This window comes from Mustela nigripes, unplaced genomic scaffold (assembly GCF_022355385.1).
Source record: "Mustela nigripes isolate SB6536 unplaced genomic scaffold, MUSNIG.SB6536 HiC_scaffold_75, whole genome shotgun sequence".
Lineage (NCBI taxonomy): Eukaryota > Metazoa > Chordata > Mammalia > Carnivora > Mustelidae > Mustela > Mustela nigripes.
Genome location: NW_026739490.1, coordinates 4,109,797 through 4,134,523, shown reverse-complemented (window position 1 = coordinate 4,134,523; position 24,727 = coordinate 4,109,797). Strand labels below are relative to the sequence as shown.

The window sequence follows — 24,727 nt, the reverse complement described above, 5'->3', positions numbered from 1 at the left end:
GACTGCACACTGGGATCACCTGGGAAGCATTAAAAACTTAGTAAAAATATATATTGGTGTTCTCTTTCAGTGAATTAGGCCAGAGACAGGGATTATTTAAGGAAAGGACAATAAATTCTGCAATAGCCTCCATCTTCCAAAATAAGGTAGACAGTTTTCTCTTGTGCATTTGTCTCTTCAGCTGCCTGAAATATGAGGATCCTTGAGAAATGGGCTTGCCCTTATGGTAGGAAAGTTATTGTTCAAAATATTGGATTTTGGGAGAGGATGGGCTTGGTTTCCATCATTACTGTTTTAAGACTCTGGTTGCAAGTAAGAGAAAACAATATAAGCTAAATTAAGAAAAAAAGGGGTGACGGAGTCATAAGAAATATTTAAAAACATTTTAATGTTACAGGAAGGGACCCAAAGACAGGAAAGTAATCAGCCCAGGAAAGGATGGAAGTTGGCAAGACTAGGAGAACTGGCAAAGCACTCTTGTTTTTCTGGTTTGCTCTGTGCATCTGTTCATTCTTGGGTCTCTCTGCAAATCAGCTTTCTCTGTTCCTTTGCGTGCATGGAGGATGTGGGAGCACACTTTGAGAACTGAGTCCCTGTTCCAAGGTGTTGGGTTATGGATGCAAACATGGCTATTGGAGCCTAATCTACAGGTAGGTAGGGGGATTTCTGGGTGAAGAGGGAATGGTTGTGAGGTGGCAGGTATGAAACATTGTCTACTGCAAAGATGTTAGGATTTTAAAGAATCTTGAAGTTGTTATTGCCACTGTAATGATTTATTAACACATTGTGTGTGTGTGTGTATCTGTGTATTACACTGTGAAAGGCGCTGTGGGGGATATGAAGGTGCAAGCTTTTATTCTAATAGCTCTCAAAGTCTAGTTGGAGATTATAAAACATGTATATCAAGAATGTTAACACAAGGAAGTATGTGATACATGTCATTAAGAGTGACGTATTTTAAAAGATTAGAAGGTTCATAGCTAAGTGTGGTAATCTGTGAGGACTTTAAGGAGGAGGTATCTTTTGGGATAAACTATGGAAATTGGGTTGAATTTTGATTAAGCAGAAATGGGGTGGGAGGAATTTCATGTAGAGCTGAAGGATGAAGTTTACAGCTGGGTAAGAGTCAAGTCTGTCTGGAGAGCTGGGAGATTCCTTTTGCTAGAACATACTACGCAAGTGTATGGGAAGTAATGACGAAAAGTGGAAAGATGCTAAATGCGGGACTCCTTGTATATTAAGTGTTTTTTAAAATTTTATTTATTTGACAGAGAGAGATCACAAGTACGCAGAGAGGGAAGGCGGAGAGAGAGGGGTGGGGAAGCAGGCTCCCCGCTGAGCAGAGAGCCCGATGTGGGCTCTCCAAGAACCCTGGGATCAAGACCTGAGAACCCTGGGATCAAGACCTGAGCCGAAGGCAGAGGCTTTAACCCCCTGAGCCACCCAGTCACCCCTATAGTAAGTGTTTTGAATTTAGTTCTGTAGGTGAAACCTTTTTCTTTTCTTTCTTTCTTTTTTTTTTTTTTTTAAGTAGGCTCCATGCTGGGGTGGGGAATGAACTCGTGACCTGAGATCAACTCCTGACTGAGATCAAGAGTCAGAAGCTAAACATAACTAGCCACCCAGGTGCCCTTCATCAAGACCTTTTAGAGGGGAGATTATACCAGCACCTGGGAGCATGGGCCTGGAAAGTAAACCAGAAGCAGAACAAGTATTTAGGAGGCAACCAAAATAAAGTGCTCCCACAGGGCTCTTTTTGTCTAATTTGATAGCTACTAGACACTTGTGGCTATTGATAATTTTTTAAAAGTTTATTTATTTATTTTAATAATCTCTATACCTAATTTGAAGCTCAAACTCAAAACCCAGAGAGCAAGAGTTTCGGGCTTTTCAGACTGCGCCAGCCAGGCATCCCACTGATCACTTCTAATGTGACTAGCGCCATATGCTGAAATAATAATGTTTTGGAAATATTGGGTTAAATATGCTAACAAAATAATTTCACCCATTTCCTTTTACTTTTAAAGATGTGGCTACTAGAAAATTTAAATTACCCATGTGATTTGTATGTATTTCTGGTGAATAGTGCTGGACTCAAGGAAAGGGCACATGAAAGTGAAGAATCATGTTGCCCAGAGGAACAGAAATGGCAGTGCCATTAAGAGAACTGAGGAAAGGGAAGCTGTTGAAGAGGAAAGAGGACAAACTTGTTTTCAGAAAGCAGATGCTTTTACAAAGGTAAGTTTCCCCTTATCTGCAAGGGATATGTTCCAAGATCCCCAGTAGGTGGCTGCAACCACGGAGTACCAAACCTTATATATACCTGTTTTTCCTGTTAAAACACAACTGTGATAAGATTTAATTTATAATTTAGGCACAGTAAGAGATTAACTACAGTAATCACAAGAAGGAACAAGTATAATAGTCTATTGTAATAAGAGTTTTATCAATGTTATCTCTTATTGGACTGTATCCATCCTTCTTCTTGTAATGATATGAGACAATAAAATACCAATGTGATGAGACGAAGTGAGGGCAACGATGTAGGTGTTGTTATGTAGCCACTGGCTACTGGTGACCTTCTGACAGTATTTCAGAAGAAGGATCATCTACTTCAAGACTGGCTGACCACAGGTAAATGAGGCCTGGGAAAGCGAAGCTTCAGATGGCGGGGGGTGGGGGAGAAGGAGGTCTACTGCAGGTTTATTTGGGGATGAAGATAATCTTAGCCATCAAGCTGGATCACCTGGGTAGCTCAGTTGGTTAAGCGGTCGACATTTGATTTAGGCTCAGATCATGATCTCAGGGTCATGAGATGGAGTCCTGTGTAGGGCTCTGTGCTGGGCATAGAACCTGTTTAAGATTCTCTTTCCCTCTTCCTCTCCCCCTTTCAAAAATAAATAAATATGCCATTAAGCTTTCAAAATGGAAAGAACTAGATCTTCATTGCTTTTACTATAACAGAGATGTGAGTGATTTTTATATCCAGAGATGAATTTCCCAAAGTGTGTCCAAGGAAGAGATTCTGTGAAAAAAAGATTCCATGGACAATTACATTTGGAAAATACATAGCTGAGTCTCCTCTTGGAGATATGCACATGCATATATAATATCTAGGGGCTTAGTAACTTCCTGTCTATCCTATCCTATCTTTGTCCTTTGAAAGAGATAATAGGCAAGGTTCCCCCCAAGTCTCCACACCATTATATTCTGGAAAAAAAGACCATGTACTTGAAAGGGGACTGATTCCATGCTTTTCATTTCCCTGGCACCAATACAGTGAAAGGAGAAAGAAGTTGGTCTATAAAAGTCTGTGGCTTGACACTCTTGTGATACTTTCAATTTTTTATTCCCCAGTGATGCTCTATTTTAGCTGCAAGAAAACTCAATAGAAACTCAGGGAGGGTGTTTCCTCGGGCTGTTAGATAGTAGTAAGAGACAAGGAAGTGAATCTTCTATCATCTGGGGGCCAGAGGGCAGACTGTGGGCCCTAACGTGGCCTCCAATGACTCTCTCCTTCCTGGTATTCACATTCTTGGGTAATATCAACCCAGTCTGAAGAAGTCTCATCTGTGTAATAATAGGATATTGGATACTGCAATAGGATATTGCAGCCATGATGGGTGTAGGACTTTCCAGGCTCGATCTTAAAAGATATTGTAATTTCTGCATGTTTTCCCTCGAATCACTAGCTTCGGGAGAAGCCAGCTGTCATGTTGGGAGGACACTCAAGCAACCCTATGAAGAGGCCCACCCATGTTGTGGGAGCTGAGGCCTCCTGCCAAAAGCTAGTACCAGCTTGCCAGTCATGTGAATAAGCCATCTTGGAAGTGGATCCTTCAGACCATATGCCCTCAAATGACTGCAACTTCATGAAAGAGCCAGAACCATCCAGCTAAATCACGCCCAAATTCTTGACCCACAGAAACTGAGATAATAAATATTTATTACTCAGCCACTAAGTTTTGGGGTTATTTCTGACCTAGCAAAAGGCAACTAATATGGTAGATGTCTATTCTGTGTGATGTTTTGTCACGGAAATGGCTCTAGATTTGCAAATTATTACTTTAGAATTTGGTTAGTTCCTATAAAACATTATGCTTACCATGACCTCTGGTGTGTATACCAGAACATAGCCACCTCCAGCCCTGAGATGTGTATTCCAGAAAACTTGTTTTCTCTGGTGTGTATACCAGAAAACTGGTTTCTCCCCAAGAGTAAATTATTGAGAGAAGTGATTAAAAAAAAATTGATACTCTCCCTTTAAACTCTTATAATACCCAGAGAGAAAGAAAATCTCTTACTCGCTCCTTTTATTTGACGTTTTGGAAAAAAAAAAAAAAAACCTTGCTCCACGAAAAATCTTCAATTTCTTTTCTTTTCCTTAAAATACATGTTTTATTTAAGTAAAACACACATACAGAAAAGTGCACGAAACACGTGAACATCTTAAAGACACATTGCAAAGTGAACACACCCATGTAGCCACCACCCAGACCAGAGAAACTGAACACTCCCTGTCCTACAGAAATCTATCTGTTGCCCTGTCATCATGACTCTCTTCCCCTTCCCCCCACAAAACCCCATCATCCTGATTTCTAATCATTTATTAATATTGAACTTCATATAAATCATACAGTATGTATTCTTTCATGTCTGTTTTATTTTGCTCAGTGTGTTTGTATTTTTCATTTAGGATTATAAACATCTTGCCTAATTGCCATTCATCCGTTATTTTTATAAACTTTAGAGATAGCCACAAACTGTAAGTTCATACCACAGAGTGAGGACACATATATTTATTTAGATATAAATATCTAAATATAGATATATAAATATTTATATATTTATTTAGAGGACAAAAACCCTTCTAAGAATTTATTGGAATTTTACTGAATCTGTACCTTCTGGTTACTGTAAGGCAGAGAGTAGCTGAACTTCTCAGGAATCCAGGCTCTGTCATTTTTTAAGCTGTGTGTCTCCAGTTAAGTTGCCTCATCATCCCAGTGTCGCTTAGAGGATTAAATGACATGTAAAGGCACTCTCTACACTGTAAAAAACAAACAAACAAAAAACAAACTACACAGGTATTTCAGGTGTTGTTTTGCTACTGGGGTTCATCTTGGGAGTCTTGGATGATGATGATGATGATTTCTGATTCTTCAGGATGACCTATCAGAACTCACAGCCTAGGATGAACGCTCCCTCGGGTCAAGGAGGACCACATTGGTGAGGGGTAGAAAGAAAGATGGGCCACACTGGGTGCTGAGATTTAGAAGACTAGCTACAGGTGTTCTTGGTTCTTGTAGGATTCATCTGGGGTGGCTTCTTGCAGGAGTTGCAATTTCCAGAGTTTGGATATAGGATTTCCAGAGTTATTCCTGCAGTGAGGGGAAGCTAGTTTGGAATAAGCGGTTAATTTTCTTCAACGAGCAAAAAAGCTCATCTTTCTTTTCAGCCGGCTACTAGCCGTCATTACGGGAAAGGTGAAGAAAATGAGGGCTATCACCCAAGGGACATTACAGTGTCCTGAGGGAGGCACTTAACCAATAAGTGGCAAGCAAGAAAAACACAGTCTCGCTAAACTTGATGGAGTGAGGGAGTACCCTGAGGATACAGAACAAGGCAGCATCATTTCAGGCTGGGGTAACCTTGGGAGAAGGGTTGGTTGGTAGGGCCTTTGGTTGCAGTGAGTGGTATCTCAGGCTGGAGGTGACCATGTTCCCGCCTCCACCCCCGAAAAGGGAAGAGGATGATTAACGCGCACGCACGCGCACGCACACACCCCTAACAGGCTTCAAAGCAGCCACCAAATCCTTCTATGTCCCTCCAGTGCGCCGCACAGAAAAGAAGTCCAGACTGTCCTTCAAAACGCCAACCCTACTCCCCGGCTCCCACACCCCCTCCTTCAGCACAGGCGGGTGGCGAAGGGTTTATAACCCACCTCTTTCTCCAGTTGCCATGGAGACCAGCCCCAGTCCTTTCATTCCTTCTGGTACCGGGAACATTTCTCCAACGCAGACAGAATGGAGGGGGCTTCGCCCAAACACGCCCGTGGCTGTGCTGGGAGAGAGAGTGGTGGTAAAAAACATAGCGCGGAGGAGCTGGCGGCCTCGAGGGCAGCGGCGGAACCAGGCCGAGGGACAAAGGCTAAGGTCAGCCGCGGTCCAAGTCCTTCTCTTTGCCAAAGTCTGGCGGCCAGACGCTGGGGGGCCCACTGTTGGGCTGGAGGAGGGTGCGGGCCGGGAGAGACCGGACGCAGCACCGCGGCGGGACGCTGGGGCTGGGGAGCGGACCCGTCCACCTGTGCGGGCGGGTGCGCTGGACCCTCCACCCACACGTCCATTGGGCGGTGCCGCCATCACTCTCGCCTCAGCAACACCGCCTTCCCCGCGGCCCAGCCCGGGTCCCCACCCCCGCCACTCTCCGCCCCGCCCCGCCCCCGTCATGGGAGCCTTTCATTGGGCGGAGGCACTGTCGATCCTCCTTGAGTGAGGGAGACGATTGGACGCGAGGCCTTCGGGACGCCTCCAGCCTATTTGGATTGGTTTGCTGCGCGCTGGCGCAACGGAAGAGGCGGCCGGCGGAGGGTGCGCTTCTGCTTGGGTTGGACTGCCGCGGAGGAGGCGACCAGGGACCCGGCGCTGGGGGGCTGGCTCGGGCGGCAGCGGTGGCGGCAGCGGTGGCTGCTGCGGATGGGAGCGGGCCGGCTCGGCGTGCCGATGGAACGCCACGGTAGAGCGGCCGACACCTCCGCCTCTTCGGCAGGGGAGCCGGCGCCCGAAGGGCCTGATGGGCGGCGGCGGGAGCTGCTGCGGCGCCGGGCAAGCAGCGCCTCGGAGCCCCCAGTCGGGGCCTCGGCTTCGGCGGAGGGCGTCAGACGAAGCCGGCCCGGCTCCTACAGCGGCGCCCCCTCGGTCTCCCGCCAGCGCGTCGAAAGCCTTAGGAAGAAGCGGCAGCGTAAGTGCCCGGCGGGTCGTCCTCGCGGCTCGCCCTGCCCCCTTCCGGCCCGGCCGCCGTTTTTCCCGCGCGCTCGCGCGGGGACAGTGCCCTCGCACGGTGGTCCCAGGTTGGTGCATGGGCTGGCAGCCGACTGGAGGCCTCGGGTCCAAGCTCTGGCGATCGGGGTTCGGCCCTCGCCCAACCCTCTCGCGCAGTGGACCGCGCTTCCCGGTTGGGGGATTGGAAGGTCTTTACCCAGGACCCTTTCTCCCTTATTTTAGCTCCTTGGGTATTTCTTTGCCCTCAAGTCACGTGATTTTATCTTCGAGAAGGCTTCTTTTGACTCTCTTCCACCGCCGCCCCTCCCCCTAAATCCTCTGAATCGCCAGTGTCTGCCTGTCCTGGGTTTCCAGAGAGCTGTCCAAGACGTCAGATCCCTTTAATCTGAAGATTTCGGGCTTCCTGGGAAATGGTTAACGGGCCCTTGAGTTGCTGCAGGCCTAAAATTGGATTCCGTGCTCCGTGCACTTAAGCTTTGGCTGCTTTTCTTCCCGTGAGAATTCGGGTCATCTCTCACCCAGATATCTCTTCTGTTTTCTTTGCATCTGTTTGCTGATACGATTCAGGACTAGCATTCTGGGCATGAAGGCTTTTTCTTTTGAGGGAATCTCGCCTTGGCAGTTGCATATGCTTTTTCCGGGGAATCGGTTTCTCCATTTTATTATCAGGCTGCTTTTTCTGCGTGATAACCTAGTACAGATCCCCCCTCCCCCTCTTTTTTTTTTTTTAACAGGTCTTCAGTTCAGGTCCTCTGGCAGCTATTGCTACTGTTGAAAGTATCCACTGTCTTAATACTCTGATAAGAGCTTTATCATATAGTGACACTTTACATGTGGTTAGATTCCCCGCCCCGCGCTAAATTTCTCTTTCAGGAAGTCGGCTTGTTTTAAGATTATTTTTTTATTTATTTGAAGAGGGGGCACAAGTAGGCAGAGTGGCAGGCAGAGGAAGAGGGAGAAGCAGGCTCCCCACTGAGCGGGGAGTCTGATGCGGGACTTGATCCCAGGACTCCTGGGATCATGAGCCGAAGGCAGTCACTTAACCAACTGAGCCACCCAGGCGCCCCAGTCAGCTTTTTAAATGCATATTATGAGAGTGAGGGAAAGTGGCAGGGTGAGTTTGAGGTCTTTACTGGATGCCTTAGTCCACCTGGCTTGCTTTACCTTTATCTTCTGTGATTTGGATGATTAAATATTAAATGTAGCCCTCTTTTGCTGTGAAAAGTTTGGGAGTCTCAGTTATTTTGTCGTTTTCTATCTTCTTGAAAGAAATTTGAAAACAGCTTAACTGCTCTCAACCTATACCATTTCTAGAGCCAGTTACTTGGTTTGTATCTTATTTGAGAAGCATCTGATTTTTAAGCATTGCACAATGTTAGTTCCTTACTGGTTTCCTACTACATGGTTACAGATGGATGTAAATTCCAGGGATTCAGCAAATAAGAATTCCAGCCATGGAGCCAACCGTTTTTAGACCATTGGCCATAAGGATCTAAATAAGTATTGTATTTTGGGTGTTTGCAAGGGTCAGGCACTCTTCTTAAAATTTTTAGGCATTCTTCCGAAAGCTTTAATAACTTCTTAGTACTCGTAACTGAGGTAGGTGGTAGTATTCCATTTTACAGATGAGAAAACTGGGGCACATTAGCCTTGTATAAAATGGCTTGTGAGTGGTGGAATAGAAGTGTAGATTGAGGAAGTCCAGCTTCATACATCCTCTTAACCAACTATGCTTTATTGAGTTGTTTATTTTCAGTTAGCTGTTTTCTTCATTGTTGCATTATATCCATCTTTTGTGTTCGAGGCTTACTTGAGGTGAATATTTCTAGGTCCTGTCGACGTACTTCCAAATATTGAGTATAGAAATGACCTTGGGAGTTCAATGCAGATTCCTGGGGTCCATCTCTATTTGTTTGAATCAGAATCTGGAGAGGGTTCTAAGAAGTTGCATTTTAAAACTCATATCATTTAGGTACAGGTGTCTCAGAGACAGCTCTGGAAAACTCTGGTTTAAACTGTCTTGGGTGTTAGGGGTGGCATGTAAGGTGGTTTTGAGATGTCTTTTAAGGAACTAAGACCGTTAATCGTGTTGTAGGGCTTACTTTTTTATTTTTATGTTTGGTGCTTGTCATGGTCTGCTTTACTGCTTTCTCTGATAAATCATGAAAAGCCATCTCAGGTAATGAGAACTGCCAAAGAAATAAACAAGGTATTGTTCTTTCTTCCATTTATTTTTTCTTTTATTATCCAGTGGTGCTCCGGGTTCAATGGAGAGAGAGCCTGTTGATTGCTGAACCCTTCAAGAATGGCTTTAACTTTGAGAGAATTCAGTGAAGACTAAATCTCTGTATTTATCTTTGGGAAAGTTGGCTATAGGTTAGTGCCACCTTTCTTTTATGGTTAGCCCGCCTCCTTCTGATGTCCTTATACTACTTGACTAAAGGAGACTAGTCATCATTTGAAACAAGGAGGAGCTGCTCAGTTTATTTTAGGAATTCTTGTGGTCCTGATTATAATCTTGTTCTGCTACACATGTTTCCTAGAGCAGTGTGATTCTCAAACCTGTTCTCATCCCAGACTTACATAGACATTAGGGATGAGGCTAGGCATGTCTGTGTTTAAGAAGTTCTTCAGGGACGCCTGGGTGGCTCAGTTGGTTAAGCAGCTGCCTTCGGCTCAGGTCATGATCCCAGCATCCTGGGATCGAGTCCCACATCGGGCTCCTTGCTCCACGGGGAGTCTGCTTCTCCCTCTGACTCTGCCTTCCACTCTGTCTGCCTGTGCTCGCTCTCACTCTCCCTCTGAAAAATAAATAAATAAAATCTTTAAAAAAAAAAAAGTTCTTCAGAAGTTTTATTATTACTTTTTTATTATTATTATTTTTTAAAGATTTTATTTATTTATTTGATAGAGATCACAAGTAGGCAGAGAGGCAGGCAGAGAAAGAGGGGGAAGTAGGCTTCTCGCTGAGCAGAGAGCCCAATGCAGGGCTCGATGCCAGGAACCTGAGACCATGACCTGATCCAAAGGCAGAGGCTTAACCCACTGAGCCACCCAGGTGCCCCAACAGAGCTGTCTTTTGATTCTAGATGTCTGACTTTAGACCTAATGTTCTTGACTTTCCCCATTTTTGAGTGAGGGAAGTTATGTGCAGTGTAACCTAGAGCAGTGGTTCTCACATGGAATCACTCAGAAGCTTAAAAAAGAACAAACCCCTTCAGGTCTGCAAACGGGTCTAAGAAATGCTTATGTTTAATTTTAAAAATTTCATTGAGGCTCGGTTAAATACAGCAAAATGTCCAATTTGACAAATGTATACAGGCATGTAACAAGAGAACATGCATTTCAATCAAGAGTCCCGGATGTACAGCAGATGTGTAGGAGGTGTGGGAGGTTGGGATGACAGTATCCCATGGGTGGGGAGACAAGCTGGATCTTTGAAGGTGACTCTCAAGCATGGTGTAGTATGCCAGTGAAGTCTTGGGACATGCTTCTTCTGGATTCATACCATTCATGGAGTATCTATCCTTAACCACCATTGATCTGAAAAATAAAGCTTTTGTTTATAGTTTGACAATACTAGCCTGGCAAGTGGATTGCTTTTCCTCAGCTTTTTGGGAGCATCGGCTATTGGCAGGATGGAATTGGTGCTGGGGCCCTGGGAGATTGTCCCTTATTCAGTGTTTCATCTTCAGCTGGGGAGTTAGGGAAGGCTGCATGTTAGGAGCTCAGGAAAAAAGATTTCTATTTTCTTGTAGCCTACTTTTGAGAGAATGGGAGAGGATGCTTTTTAACCTCTTTATCAACTTTAAATCTAAATGAAATCAAAGTAAGCCCTTCATTTTGGATGTATAACATGTGCAGCATTAAGCAGGACCTAAAAATAGTCCAATTATGTAGCTGTGTAAAATGGTACAGTATGTTATTTTAGGGGCTATATGTGTGAATCATGCATTTAGGTAATATGATTGTTCATTGTTGGCATCCCCACCCTCTTTTTATCTAGGGGTACCCTAGGTAAGAAGTGATGTATGCTTTAAAATATTTTTTTGCTTAAACACATATTAAAAGGAGAGAGAATGAATACAATAGACTTGTAGGCTGTTAGAGAGGACCTTATTAGGCAGAAAAGAATAGTTATTTGAATGGTCATTTAAAAGACCAGTGATGTTTTTTGGGCTTACATTTATAACCTAGGGAGCATTTTTCAGGTTCATGTTGTTGAGGTATCTTTAACTTCAGGCACTGTTCTTTCTCAGTTTATTGTGTTGTTCCTCACTTTATGTCAGCAAGACTGACTAGCTTGTGAAAACCCCTTTTCTAAATAATGTCTTAAAGTTTGCTTTCTGAAAGTGGGAGCCATCTTTAGTTTTTAGTAGTTTGCTAGGTTTCATGTGTTTATATTTCCTGAACATAGAGATTATTCTTGAGTCTGCTGGTTTGAAAATCTATAATATTTTTTAAGAATTAGGGAAGGTGGACTAATTTAACTTAGTCTCCAAGTTAAAACTATTTTAAATAAGAATAATTATTATTGGGGCACCTGGGTGGCTCAATGGGTTAAGCTGCTGCCTTTGGCTCAGGTCATGATCCCAGGGTCCTGGGATCGAGTCCCACATCGGGCTCTCTGCTTGGCAGGGAGCCTGCTTCTTCCTCTCTCTTTCAGCCTGCCTCTCTGCCTACTTGTGATCTCTGTCTGTCAAATAAATAAATAAAATCTTAAAAAAAAAGAATAATTATTATTAAAGTATGTCTTTTAAGGTGAGGCCAAGGATTGCTGCCTAGACCAGCCTAGAGGTTTGGGTTTGCAATTCTTAACTAGATGTGGTCTGGTAAAGATGTCATTCATAATGGTGGAAATTGAGCACACTTCTATAAACCGTTTATTTCCTATTGGAAAGCATTTCAGTTGTTGAAACTCATTATGACACAGACATGGTGCTGCAACCTGTGAGGGAGCGCTTAAATTCTTTCTGGAAGCTTGTCCTAAGGCAAGTGTGAATTGTCTAGACTGAGTACCTTGAGGCCTTTAATATCAAGAAATAGGCTAAGGGTTGCAAACCCACTAAAATATCTGTGAAAATTAATGGAATGACTCATGAATTAGAAGTGATAAATAGGTGTTCTGTTGGTGAGATACAAAGACTGATGGTATAGCAAAAGTTCATTTTTCCGTGACTTTTCCCAGCAGAAGCACAGTGTTCTGAACAAGGATTGGAAAGCTTATTCCAGTTTTCATTTTATTAGGGCATCTGGGGCAGTCTTGCAGTCAGTGATAGGAATCTAAACCCCTTTGGACAGGGTGAATTCTGTGGCCCGACGCAGTTCTCTCAGCCATTATCAAAGAGCACGTGTCTAATGAACCTCCCATGCTTCTCAGTGTTTCTGTGTTCTTGGATATGTAAATGGTTCAATGAGTACACAGAAAAATCCTGAAGCCATTAGAGGTTATAATAAACATATGAACTGAGCTTTGCTTAAGATTCCTTATTTTTCTTTATATATTGTTGATCTTCCTGATTTTTTTTTTTTTTTTTTAATTCATGTGAGACAGCTTGAGCAGGGGAGAGAGGGAGAGGGAGAAGCAGACTCCCTGCTGAGCAGGGAGCCCTGATGCAGGGCTGGATCCCAGGACCTGGAGATCATGAGTAGAGCCGAAGGCAGGCGTCCAACCATGTGAGCCACCTAGGTGCCTCCTTCCTGATTATTTAAAATATTATTTTTATTAAACTTCTTTTTAACTTTATTTTCATGTTAACTCAAGAATATGTGTTCTTTGCTCTTAGGTTTGTATAGATACTTGTGGAAAGAGGCTTGTTGAAGGTTTTAGGAAGTCTGGATTTGAGTCCCACCTCTGCCTTTTCTTGACTGGACCTTGGGCCCTTTTGCACTTCTGTTTTCTTCTTGTTGTTTTGGTTTTTTGAGGGGGTGGGTGAGGAGGGGCAGAGAGATCACAAGTAGGCAGAGAGGCAGAGAGAGAGAGAGAGAGAGAGAGAGAAAGGAGGAAACAGGCTCCCCGCCGCGCAGAGAGCCCGATGCGGGCCTCGATCCCAGGACCCTGAGATCATGACCCGAGCCGAAGGCAGCGGCTTAACCCACTGAGCCACCCAGGCGCCCTTTTTTCTTTTTTTTTAAGATTTTATTTATTTGACAGAGAGAGAGCTCACAAGTATGCAGAGAGGCAGGTGGAGGTGGGGGAAGAGGTGGGGGAAGCAAGCCCCCCGCTGAGCAGAGAGGCCGATGCGGGACTCAATCCCGGGACCCCGAGACCATGACCTGAGCGGAAGGTAGTGGCTTAACCCACTGAGCCACCCAGGCACTCTAAGAGAGAGAATCTTAACATCTTTTTTTTTTTTTTTTTTTTTTTAAAGATTTTATTTATTTATTTGACAGAGAGAAATCACAAGTAGATGGAGAGGCAGGCAGAGAGAGAGAGAGAGGGAAGCAGGCTCCCTGCTGAGCAGAGAGCCCGATGCGGGACTCGATCCCAGGACCCCGAGATCATGACCTGAGCCGAAGGCAGCGGCTTAACCCACTGAGCCACCCAGGCGCCCCAAAGAGAGAGAATCTTAAGCAGGTTCCACACCCTGTGCAGAGCTGGACATGGGACTCACTCCCAGCACCCCAAAATCATGGCCTGAACCAAATCAAGAGTTGGTCACCTAACTGACTGAGCCACCCAGGCACCCCTACACTTCTCTTTATCTGTGAAGTGGGATGATTATAATATTTGCCTTATATGGTTGTTGCAAGCATTAAATAAGCTATACAGTCAAGTACTTGGCTGTTAACAATTGATCATTTAAAATATAATAGCCATATATTAATGCTTTGGTTTTTTAATCTAAGGAAATGGGAGTAAAGCTTAATTTTTTTTTTTTAAAGATTTTATTTATTTATTTGACAGACAGAGATCACAAGTAGGCAGAGAGGCAGGCAGAGAGAGAGGAGGAAGCAGGCTCCCTGCTGAGCAGAGAGCCCGATGTGGGACTCGATCCCAGGACCCTGAGATCATGACCTGAGCTGAAGGCAGCGGCTTAACCCACTGAGCCACCCAGGCGCCCAAGTAAAGCTTAATTTAAGGACTAATCTTCCATAGGTCTTAGATGTCCACACCTTCGGATTCCAATATTGTTGATGTGATACGTTTGTTGATGGCGTGCTGTGTCTCTGCTAAGTGCGATGGTGGTGGTGATGGTTAAAGGAATGGTGCTGCAGATAGGAAAACAGGAATCAAATCTCCTCGCTTCCATCATATCCAGTGCTGTTGTGTGCTTGGGCGAAGAAACTTTTCCTCTAGATGCCAGGGACAGACTTTGCATGACTTGTGCCAGGTTGGTTTAGGCCTGTCACTGGCAGTGGAATTTTTGGAGGTGTAAAAAAAGTTCAGGACTATCCCTGGGACTGAGGTGGAATGGCTGCTGGGGAGTCAACTACAGTGTTCTCTTTAGAACTGCACTGACATGGTTAGATTAACTTGGGGAGAATTGACATTTTAGTAATACTCAATATTCTCTTCTGGAACAGAATAATCCTCTTTCACTGCTATGATTTTCAGTATACTATTTTAATAGTGATAGTACATATTTAGTATTATGATTTATTTCTAAATATTATTATATGTGACATTTTCCATGTCATTTTCTTGTTGGGTTTTTCTTACATAGGAACAGCTATTGGTATTTATGTTTTTTTAATCCATGTACTTAAAATTTTTTTATTCTTTTATTTTAATTGAGTCTTTTAATTTTTATTTCTTTGGAATATATTGAGGTAATTTCTAATGTGAAAACCATCTTTTGCGTTACTGAGAAGAATCTTTGTTGACCATTGTGTATTACTCTTAGTGCATAAGTGGATTCTGTTTAATAATTTAATGCATTTTATTGTGAGATACTTCTTTCTATTTTTGAAATGAGGTTAGAATAACTTGGGAATCTTTTTAGATTTTTTTCTGTACTCTAGAAGCTCTTAGAGGTTTGGCTGGAAACTATTAGGGACTCAGACTTTCTTGCTCTTGTTTGGGTGGTAGATCTTCGATACCCTTTTAAAATTTTCCAGTACTTTTGATTTGTGATTTTGATCTTATTTTGAGCCACTTTTTGTATTCCATTTTTATTGCTAATTTTCTGTTTAGTGTACTTTTTAAAACATTTTTTTATTTGAGAGAGAGGGAAAACACAAAAGGGGGGAAGGGGCAGGGAGAGAGGGAGCTGAGCAGGGAGCCCGATGTGAGGCTTGGTCCCAGACCCTGAGATCATGACCTGAACTGAAGGCAGACGCTTAACCAACTGATTCACTCAGGTGCCCCTGTTTAGTGTACATTTCAAACATTAAAATTGTATATTGTCCATTTGTACAAAATAGTATGCTTGCACAGTCTCTGGTTATATACTTAAAGATTTGAGAGAAAGTGGGCTGGAGTGAGTGCTATGAGTGGGGAACTTGACGGGGGCAGAGACAGAGGGAGAGGAGGAGAGACAGGGAGAGAAGTGGACTCACCACTGTGTGCAGAGCCCAACAGGGGGCTCAGTTTCATGACCCTGAAATCATGACCTGAGCTGAAATCAAGAGTTGGTCTCTTAACTCTGAGCCACCCAGGTGCCCCATGACTATATACTTTTCCTTTACCTTTCTCCTTCCTTCCTTCCTTCCTAGGAAAAGTTGCATCTAGATATACCTAACAGAAATTTGTTTGTTTTAATGACTTTTCCAAAGCTTGATTTTCATTCATCAGCTCTCCTGTGGCTTTGCTCTTGATGATGTTTTTCTCATTTCATTTACATCTTGCTTTTATTTTTAATAATGTCCTTTTGCTTTGGGTGCTTGGTTGGTGTAGTCGGTTGAGTGCCCGACTCTTGGTTTCAGCTTGTATCCTGATCTCAGGGTCATGAGATTGAGCCCTGTGTTGGGCTCTGTGTTCAGCATGGAGTCTGCTTGAGAGTCTCTCTCCCTCTCCCTTTTCCCACTCATGCGTGAACTTGTTCTCTTTCACTGTCCTAAATAAGTGAATAAATCTTTAAAAAAAATAATTCCCTTCTGCTTATTTTGGGTCTGTTTTATTCTTTATCTAACATTTCATTGTATGTGACATTGGCTTTTATTCAGGTTTCTTCTTTTTTTAATCCATTTGATAAACATTTAAACCTAGAAATTTCCCTTTGGATGCCACCTTGGGTATATCCTATTGATTTTGATACATACTGTTCTTATTGTCATTTGTTTAAAAGTTTGTTTTGATTTCCTCTTTAATTTCAGAGTTAAAAGAAGTTAAAAGAATTTCAGAGTTAAAAGAAATCTCTCCCAGGCGGAGAGATTTAATTTTATGTTTGTCGGATTAATTTATAATGTTGAAGTATTGTGGAAAGCAAATGTTCTTTGGAATTTGAGGTCCTTTAAGATTGTGCCTTTAGTTTTTTGTATGGTTTATGGGTGTTTGAAAAGAAAATATATATATTTTTTGATACAGAGTTATTTATGTTTCATAGATCCACCTTATTAGTTTGATAGTCAGATCCTCTATACCTTTATTTTTTTTGTGTGTGTGTGTGTACAAATTTCTGTGTCATTCTCAAGTTATAGTGTAGATTTATCAATTTCTTCTTGTTAGTGTTTTTGATGCATTTGTTAGGACCCTGTCAATTCTGCTTCTTTTATGTACATGATATAATTTCATTTTGTTCTCTTTTAATGCCTTTTGTTTGCTTGATTTCTTTTTAGTGTGCATGTATTATATTTACTTTCTGTTAACATTTGCTTAATACAGCAGAGTAGCATTGTTCAGGCATCATTTTGGTTATCCACATTGAAGTATATAAATGTTAGAAGTCAGTTTAATAAATGGTGCCAGTGATTCTACCCAACAAATTGGTCAGTGAATATATAATTTCAAGTGAGTATAGGATGGGAGTGGTGAATCCTGTTTCCTTGGTAGATTGCTGTTTGGAGGGGCACATCTCATGTGAGCGTTAAATGCAGTGCTGGTCTTGAAACATAAGGTTTGACTTGAACTATACCATGGTTCCTAAATGTAATTCACCTGGTATATCAGTCTCCAGTGAGGTGCTTAATATTTTGATATGAACACTTTTGTTTTTAAAAATTTTTATTTATCTATTTGACAGAGGGAGAGAGCGCGAGAGAGCAAACACAAGCGAGGGAGTGGGAGAGGGAGAAGCAGGCTTCCCACAAAGCAGGAAGCCTGAGGTGTGGTTTGATTCCAGGATATCAGGATCTGAGCTGAAGGCACCTTGCCTAACGACTGAGCCAGCCAGGTGCCCTGATATGAGCACTTTTGATTGAATGCTCTTTTTCATCTTAAAGCACAATGGACTCTGTTGTGGGTGGTTTGCCATTTATTTACCTTCAGTCTACTTGTCATCTTTTTTTTTTTTAAACTTTAATAGAAATTTGATTAGTTTTTTTTTTTACCATAATTACAAACTATGCCTGATGTCTTTTAGAGTTTAAATGAGAGAATATTTCTAATACATGAGTCCCATTTGGTTAATAAATAGTATAAAATATTAACAAATTAAAAAAATTGTATTATTTTTGTAAATTAACATATAATGTATTATTTGTTTCAGGGTTACACGTCTGTGATTCATCAGTCTTACATAATTCACAGCACTCACCATAGCACATACCCTCCCCAGTTCCATAACCCAGCCACCCCAGCCCTCCCACACCACCAGCAACCCTCAGTTTGTTTCCTGAAATTAAGAGTTTCTTAGGTTTGTCTCCCTCCTCATCCCATCTTTTGTCATTTTATCCCTCCCTACCTGCCATGACCCTCCGGCCCTGCCTCTCAAGTTCCTCATATCAGAGAGATCGTATGATAATTGGCTTTCTTTTAGTGACTTATTTTGCTTAGCATATTACTCTCTAGTTCCATCCATGTTGCAAATGGCAAGATTTTTTTTTTAATGGCTGCATAGTATTCTAGTGTGTGTGTGTGTATAAAACATCTTTATCCATTCATCTGCTCATGGACATATAGGTTCTTTTTATAATTTGGCTATTGTATAGGTTTTTTCTATAGTTTGGCTATTGTGGAGATTGGTGCTATAAACATTTGGGTCCACATGCCCCTTTGGATCACTATGTTTGTATCTTTAGGGTAAATACCCAGTAGTATGATTGCTGGGTTGTAGGGTAGCTCTATTTTGAACTTTTGGAGGAAGCTCCGTACTGTTTTTCAGAGTGGCTGCGCCAGCTTGCATTACCATCAACAGTGTAGGAGGGTTTGCCTTTCTCTGCATCCTCACCAACATCTGTCATTTCCTGCCTTGTTGATATCAGCCATTCAGACTGGTGTGAGGTTGTACCTCACTGTGGATTTGATTTGTATTTCTCTGATGGTGAGTGACGTTGAGCACTTTTTCATGTGTTTGTTGGCCATCTGGATATCTTCTTTGCAGAAATGTCTGTTCATGGCTTCTGCCCATTTCTTGATTGGATTATTTGTTCTTTGGGTGTTGAGTTTGATAAGTTCTTTATAGATTTTGGATACTAACCCTTCATCTGATATGTCATTTGCAGTTATTTTTTCCTATTATGTCAGTTGTCTTTTGGTTTTGTTGACTGTTTCTTTTGCTGGGCAAAAGCTTTTGATCTTGATGAAGTTCATTGATGAATAGTTCATTTTTGCCCTTGCTTCCCTTGCCTTTGGCGATGTTTCTAGGAAGAAGTTGCTGCAGCTGAGGTCGAGGAGGTCGCTGCCTGTGTTCTTCTCAAGGATTTTGATGGATTCTTGTTTCACACTGAGGTTGTTCATCCATTTGGAGTCCATTTTTGTGTGTGGTGTAAGGAAATGGTCCAGTTTCATTCTTCTGCATGTGGCTGTCCAATTTTCCCAACACCATTTGTTGAAGAGACTTTTTTCCCTTGGGCATTCTTTCCTGCTTTGTTGAAGATTAGTTGACCGTAGAGTCGAGGGTCCATATTTGGGCTCTCTGTTCTGTTCCATTGATCTATGTGTCTGTTTTTGTGCTAGTACCATACTGTCTTGATGATGACAGCATTGTAATAGAGCTTGAAGTCTGAAATTGTGATGCCACCAACTTTGGCTTTCTTTTTTTTTCCTCTGGCTTTTCGAGGTCTTTTCTGGTTTCATATAATTTTTAGGATTATTTGTTCCATTTCTTTTATTTCGATAGGGATTGCATTAAATGTGTAGATTTATAAAGGTAGCATAGACATTTTCATAGTATTTTTTTTTTTTACAAGATTTTATTTATTTGACACAGAGAGAGATCACAAGTAGGCAGAGAGGCAAGCGGTGGGGGAAGCAGGCTCCCTGCTGAACAGAGAGCTCGATGTAGAGATCGATCCCAGGACCCTGAGACTATGACCTGACCTGAAGTCAGAGGCTTAACCCACTGAGCCACCCGGGCGCCCCACATTTTCATAATATTTGTTCTTCCAATCCACGAGCATGGAATGTTTTCCCATTTCTTTGTGTCTTCCCCAGTTTCTTTCATGAGTGCTTTATAGTGTTTTGTCTGTTTGGGTTAGGTTTATTCCTAGGTATTCCTAGGTTTTGGGTGCATTTGTAAATGGGATCAACTCCTTAATTTCTCTTTCTTCTGTCTTGCTGTTGGTGTATAGAAATGCAACTAATTTCTGTACATTGATTTTATATCCAGACACTTTACTGAATTCCTGTATGAGGTCTAGCAGTTTTGGAATGGAATCTTTTTGGGTTTTCCACATAAAGTACCGTATCATCTTTGGAGTGAGAGTTTGACTTATTCTGTGCTGATTCAGATGCCTTTTATTTCTTTTTGTTGTCTTAATGCTGAGGCTAGTACTATGTTGAATAGTAGTGGTGATAGTGGACAGCCCTACCATGTTGCTGACCTTAGGGGAAAGCGCTCAGTTTTCCCCATTGAGAATGATATTCGCTGTGGGTTTTTCATAGATGGCTTTGATGATATTGAGGTATGGACTCTGTATCCCTACACTGTGAAGAGTTTTGGTCAAGAAAGGAAGCTGTACTTTGTCAAATGCTTTTTCAGCATCTATTGAGAATATCATTTGGTTCTTGTTCTTTCTTTTATTAATGTATTGTATCACATTGATCTGTGGATGTTGAACCAGCCTTGCAGCCCACTTGGTCGTAGTGAATAACCCTTTTAATGTACTGTTGGATCCTACTGACTAGTATTTTGGTGAGAATTTCTGCATCCATGGTCCTCAAGGATATTGGTCTGTAATTCTCCTTTTTGACAAGGGTCTTTGTCTGGTTGTGGTATCAAGGTAATGCTGGCCTCATGAAAGGAGTTTGGAAGTTTTCCTTCCACTTCAACTTTTTGGAATAGTTTCAGGAGAATAGGTATTAATTCTTCCTTAAATGTTTGGTAGAATTTCCCTGGGAAACCATCTGGCCCTGGGCTCTTGTTTATTGGGAGATTTTTGATGACTACTTCAATCTCCTTACTGGTTATGGGTCAGTTGAGGTTTTCTGTTTCTTTCTGGTTCATTATGGTAGTGTATATGTCTCCAGGAATGCATCTATTTCTTCCAGATTGTCAAATTTGCTGGCGTATAGTTGCTCATAATATGTTCTTATAATTGTTCTTTGTATTTCTTTGGTGTTGGTTGTGATTTCTCCTCTTTCATTCATGATTTTATTAATTTGGGTCTTTTTTCTTTTTTATAAGACTGGCCAGGTGAGTTTTACTAGTTCTTTCAAAAACCAGCTCCTATTTTCATTGATTTGTTCTGCTGTTCTTTGGTTTCTATTTCATTGATTTCTACTCTGGTCTCTATTTAGTATTTCTCTTCTGTTGGGTTTAGGCTTTCTTTGCTATTCTTTCTCCAGCTCCTTTAGGTGTAGGAGTAGGTTGTGTACTTGAGACCTTTCTTGTTTTTTGAGAAAGGCTTGTATTCCTGTATACCTTCCTCTCAGGACCACCTTTGCTGTATCCCAAAGATTTTTTCATTCTTTAGTAGGATGCTCTTTAGCCTCCATGTATTTGAGTTCTTTCCAACTTTCCTCTTGTGGCTCAGTTCTAGTTTCAAAGCATTGTGGTTTGAAAATATGCAGGGAATGATCCCAGTCTTTTGGTACTGATTGAAACCTGATTTGTGACCCTGGGTGTGATCTGTTCTGGAGAATGTTCCATGTGCACTAGAGAAGAATGTATATTCTGTTGCTTTAGGATGGAGTGTTCTAAATATATCTGTTATGTCCATCTAGTCCAGTGTGTCATTTAAAGCCTTTATTTCCTTGTTGATCTTTTGCTTAGATGATCTGTGCATTTCAGTGAGGGGGTTGTTAAAGTCCCCTACTGTTACTGTATTATTTTTGATGTGTTTATTTGATTTTGTTACTAATTGGTTTATATAATTGACTGCTCCCATGATAGGGGCATAGATATTTAAAATTGCTAGATCTTCTTGTTGGACAGACCCTTTGAGTATGATATAGTGTCCTTCTTTATCTCTTATTATAGTCTTTGGCTTAAAATCTAATTTATCTGATAGAAGGATTGCTACCCAAGCTTTCTTTTCTTTTCTTTCTTTTTTTAAAAAATTTTATTTATTCGACAGAGACACAATGAGAGAGGGAACACAAGCAGAGGGGGTAAGAGAGGGAGAAGTAGGCTTCCTGCCAAGCAGGGAGCTCGATGCAGGATCGGATCCCAGGAGCCTGGGATCATGGCCTGAGCCAAGCTTTCTTTTGATGTCCATTAGCATGGTAAATTGTTTTCCACCCCCTCACTTTAAATCTGGAGGTGTCTTTGGGTGTAAAATGAATTTATTGCAGACATCATATTGATGGGTCTGTTTTTTTATTCATTCTGATAACCTGTGTCTATTGATTGGGATATTTAGCCCATTTACATTCAGTGTAACTATTGAAAGATATGAATTTAGTGCCATTGCATTGATTATTACTGTATATTGTCTCTGTTCCTTTCTGGTCTGTTACTTTTAGACACTGTCTTTGTTTAGAGGACCCTTTTCAAAATTTCCTGTTGACTGGTTTGATGTTTGCAAATTCTCTTAGTTTTTGTTTGTTCTGGAAGCTTTTTATCTCTCCTATTTTCAGTGACAGCCTAGCTGGATATGTATTCTTGGCTGCATATTTTTCTTGCTTAGTGCTCTGAATATATCATGCCAGCCCTTTCTGGCCTGAGAGGTCTCTGTGGATAGGTCTGCTGCCAATCTAATATTTCTGCCATTGTATTTTACAAACCTCTTGTCCCAAGTTGCTTTTGGGATTTTCTCTTTGTCACTGAGACTTGTAAGTTCTACTATTAGATGATGGGGTGTGCACCTATTTTTATTAATTTTGAGCGGGGATTCCCTACACCTCCTGGATTTTGATGCTTGTTCCTTCACCAAATTAGGGAAATTCTCTGCTGTAATTTGCTCCAATATAAAGTGTATACTTTGGTGTTTATATCTATATCTATATCTATATATCTATCTATGCAAATTACAGCAGAGAATTTCCCTAATTCTCTTCTTCTGGGATCCCAACTTATATTGTCTTGTCTTATGGTATCATTTATCTCTCAGATTCTCCCCTCGTGGTCCAGTAGTTGTTTGTCTTTCTTTTTCTCAACTTCTTTATTTTATATCATTATGGTCTTCTATATCACTGATTCTCTCTTCTGCCTCATTTATCCTAGCAGTAAGAACCTCCATTTTTGATTGCACCTCCTTCATAGCTTTTTTGATTTCAACTTTTTTGGATTTTATTTCTTTTATTTCTCCAGAAAGAGGTTCTATGGTATCTTCCATGCTTTTTTTGAACCCAGATAACACCTTGAGAATCGTCATTCTGAACTGTAGTTCTAACATATTACCGATATCATATTGATTAGGTCCTTAGCCATCTTCTTCTTTTTTTGTGGTGAATTTTTCTGCCTTTTCATTTTATCCAGAGAAGAATAGATGCATGAGAGAACAAAATACTAAAAGGGTAGCAATGACCCCTGAAAGATATTCACTAGCCAAATCAGAAGAGACCTGAAACTGGGGGGAGAAGAAAGGAGGAAAAAAGGGGGGAAAAATACACACACACACACACACACACACACACACTAGACTGATGAATAGAACAGAGCCACACACTTGATTTGGGGTGTATTTTGGTCTGTTAGAAGAAACTACCTCCCCAAATTTTAAACAAAGAAAAATATATACATACATATACATACATATATATATATATACACATATATATACACATACATACATATGTATGTATATACATATGTATACATACATATACATACATATATATACATATGTATGTATGTATATATATGTATACACATACACGAAAAAGGGTAAACATGATGGGATGGAATATGACTGTAAAGATGAAAATTTTTTCTATACACACACATATATATGTATACACACACACGAAAAAGGGTAAACATGATGGGATGGAATATGATTGTAAAGATGAAAATTTTTTAAAAATTCTAAAAAAGAAATTGATAAGTTGGTTGAAAAAAGAAGGCAAAAAAAGGGAAAAGTATGTGATCAGGCTGGAGACTACAACAAAGCCATGTGCTAGATTTAGGGTATGTTTTGATCTATTAGAAGAATCTGCATCCCAAAATTTTAAAGAAAAAACCTGTATGTATACAAAAAATAAGGTTGAATACAATGAAGGGATAGAATATGACTATAAAAATGAAAATGAAAATAGATTTTTAAAAATATTTATTTATTCATTTATTTTTAATTAATTTATTTGACAGACAAAGGTCACAAGTAGGCAGAGGGGGGTGGGGAAGCAGGCCTCCCGCCAAGCAGAGAGCCCAATTTGGGGCTTGATCCCAGGACCCTGGGATCATGACCCGAGCAAAGTCAGATGCTCACTGAGCATCTTTAACTCACTGAGCCACCCAAGTGCCCCTGAAAAAAGATTTTTTTAAAAAGATTTTATTTATTTGACAGAGACAGCAAGAGAGGGAACACAAGTTAGAGGGAGTGGGAGAGGGAGAAGCAGGCTCCCCACTAAGCATGGAGCCTGATGTGGGGCTAAATCCCAGGACCCTGGGATCATGACCTGAGCTGGAGGCAGATGCTTAATGACTAAGCCACCCAGGTGCCCCTGAAAAAAGATTTTTAAGAAGGTACCAATGAGATAAAATAGTTAAAAAAGAAAGGAAAATTTTAAAAAGTAGAATAAGAAAAAAGTAAAGTTTATAAAATTTAACTTTGAAGGACTAAAGAATCATGGGGAAAAAGTCATGAATCCTGTGTGTGGCTTTCCCCTAGCTCTGGAGTTCTGCAGTTCTCATTGATAAATGAACTTGGTCTTCGCTGGATGTCATTGCTAATCTTCTGGGGGAGGGGGTCTGTTGCACTGATTCTGAGATGTCTTTGCCTGAGGTGGAATTGCACCGCCCCTGCCAGGGGCCGGACTAAGCAATCTGCTCCGGTTCACTCTCTGGAACTTTTGTTCCCTAAATGCTTTCCGTAGAGCTCTGGAGGCCGGGAATGAAGATGGCTGCCTCCCAATCTCCCACCAGGAGGAGCCAAGAGCTCAGGGCCCCCACTCCTCAGTGTGCCCTCAGAGAAAAGTGGTCAGTCCCTCCCATCTCTCTGGTCTCCAGTTGCATTCCGAGCTCACCCAGCCTGTGACCAAGCATCTCTGTCTCTGGTGCACAGCCCCGTTTGGAGTCTCCAAACCCAGCATATTCCTGCACTGCGCTCCCGCGCCGCTCCTCCCGGAGGAGGAAGGAGGG

At 41.6% G+C, this 24,727-nt stretch overlaps 2 protein-coding genes across 2 annotated transcripts in view; both read left to right on the top strand.

Moving 5' to 3' along the window:
• Positions 1 to 3,930, top strand: part of LOC132008179 (mitochondrial antiviral-signaling protein-like) — a 37,688-nt gene extending 33,758 nt beyond the window's left edge. The window contains exons 9-11 of the transcript XR_009401556.1: positions 1,272 to 1,458; positions 2,087 to 2,238; positions 3,693 to 3,930. The gene's annotated coding sequence lies outside the window, so the exon portion shown is untranslated. The remainder of the gene's footprint in view (positions 1 to 1,271; positions 1,459 to 2,086; positions 2,239 to 3,692) is intronic.
• Positions 2,110 to 24,727, top strand: part of LOC132008165 (pantothenate kinase 2, mitochondrial-like) — a 42,496-nt gene continuing 19,878 nt past the window's right edge. Inside the window, 3 exon segments of the mRNA XM_059386584.1 lie at positions 2,110 to 2,238; positions 6,161 to 6,439; positions 6,441 to 6,960. Of these exon segments, the coding sequence (XP_059242567.1) occupies positions 2,110 to 2,238; positions 6,161 to 6,439; positions 6,441 to 6,960 (928 nt within the window).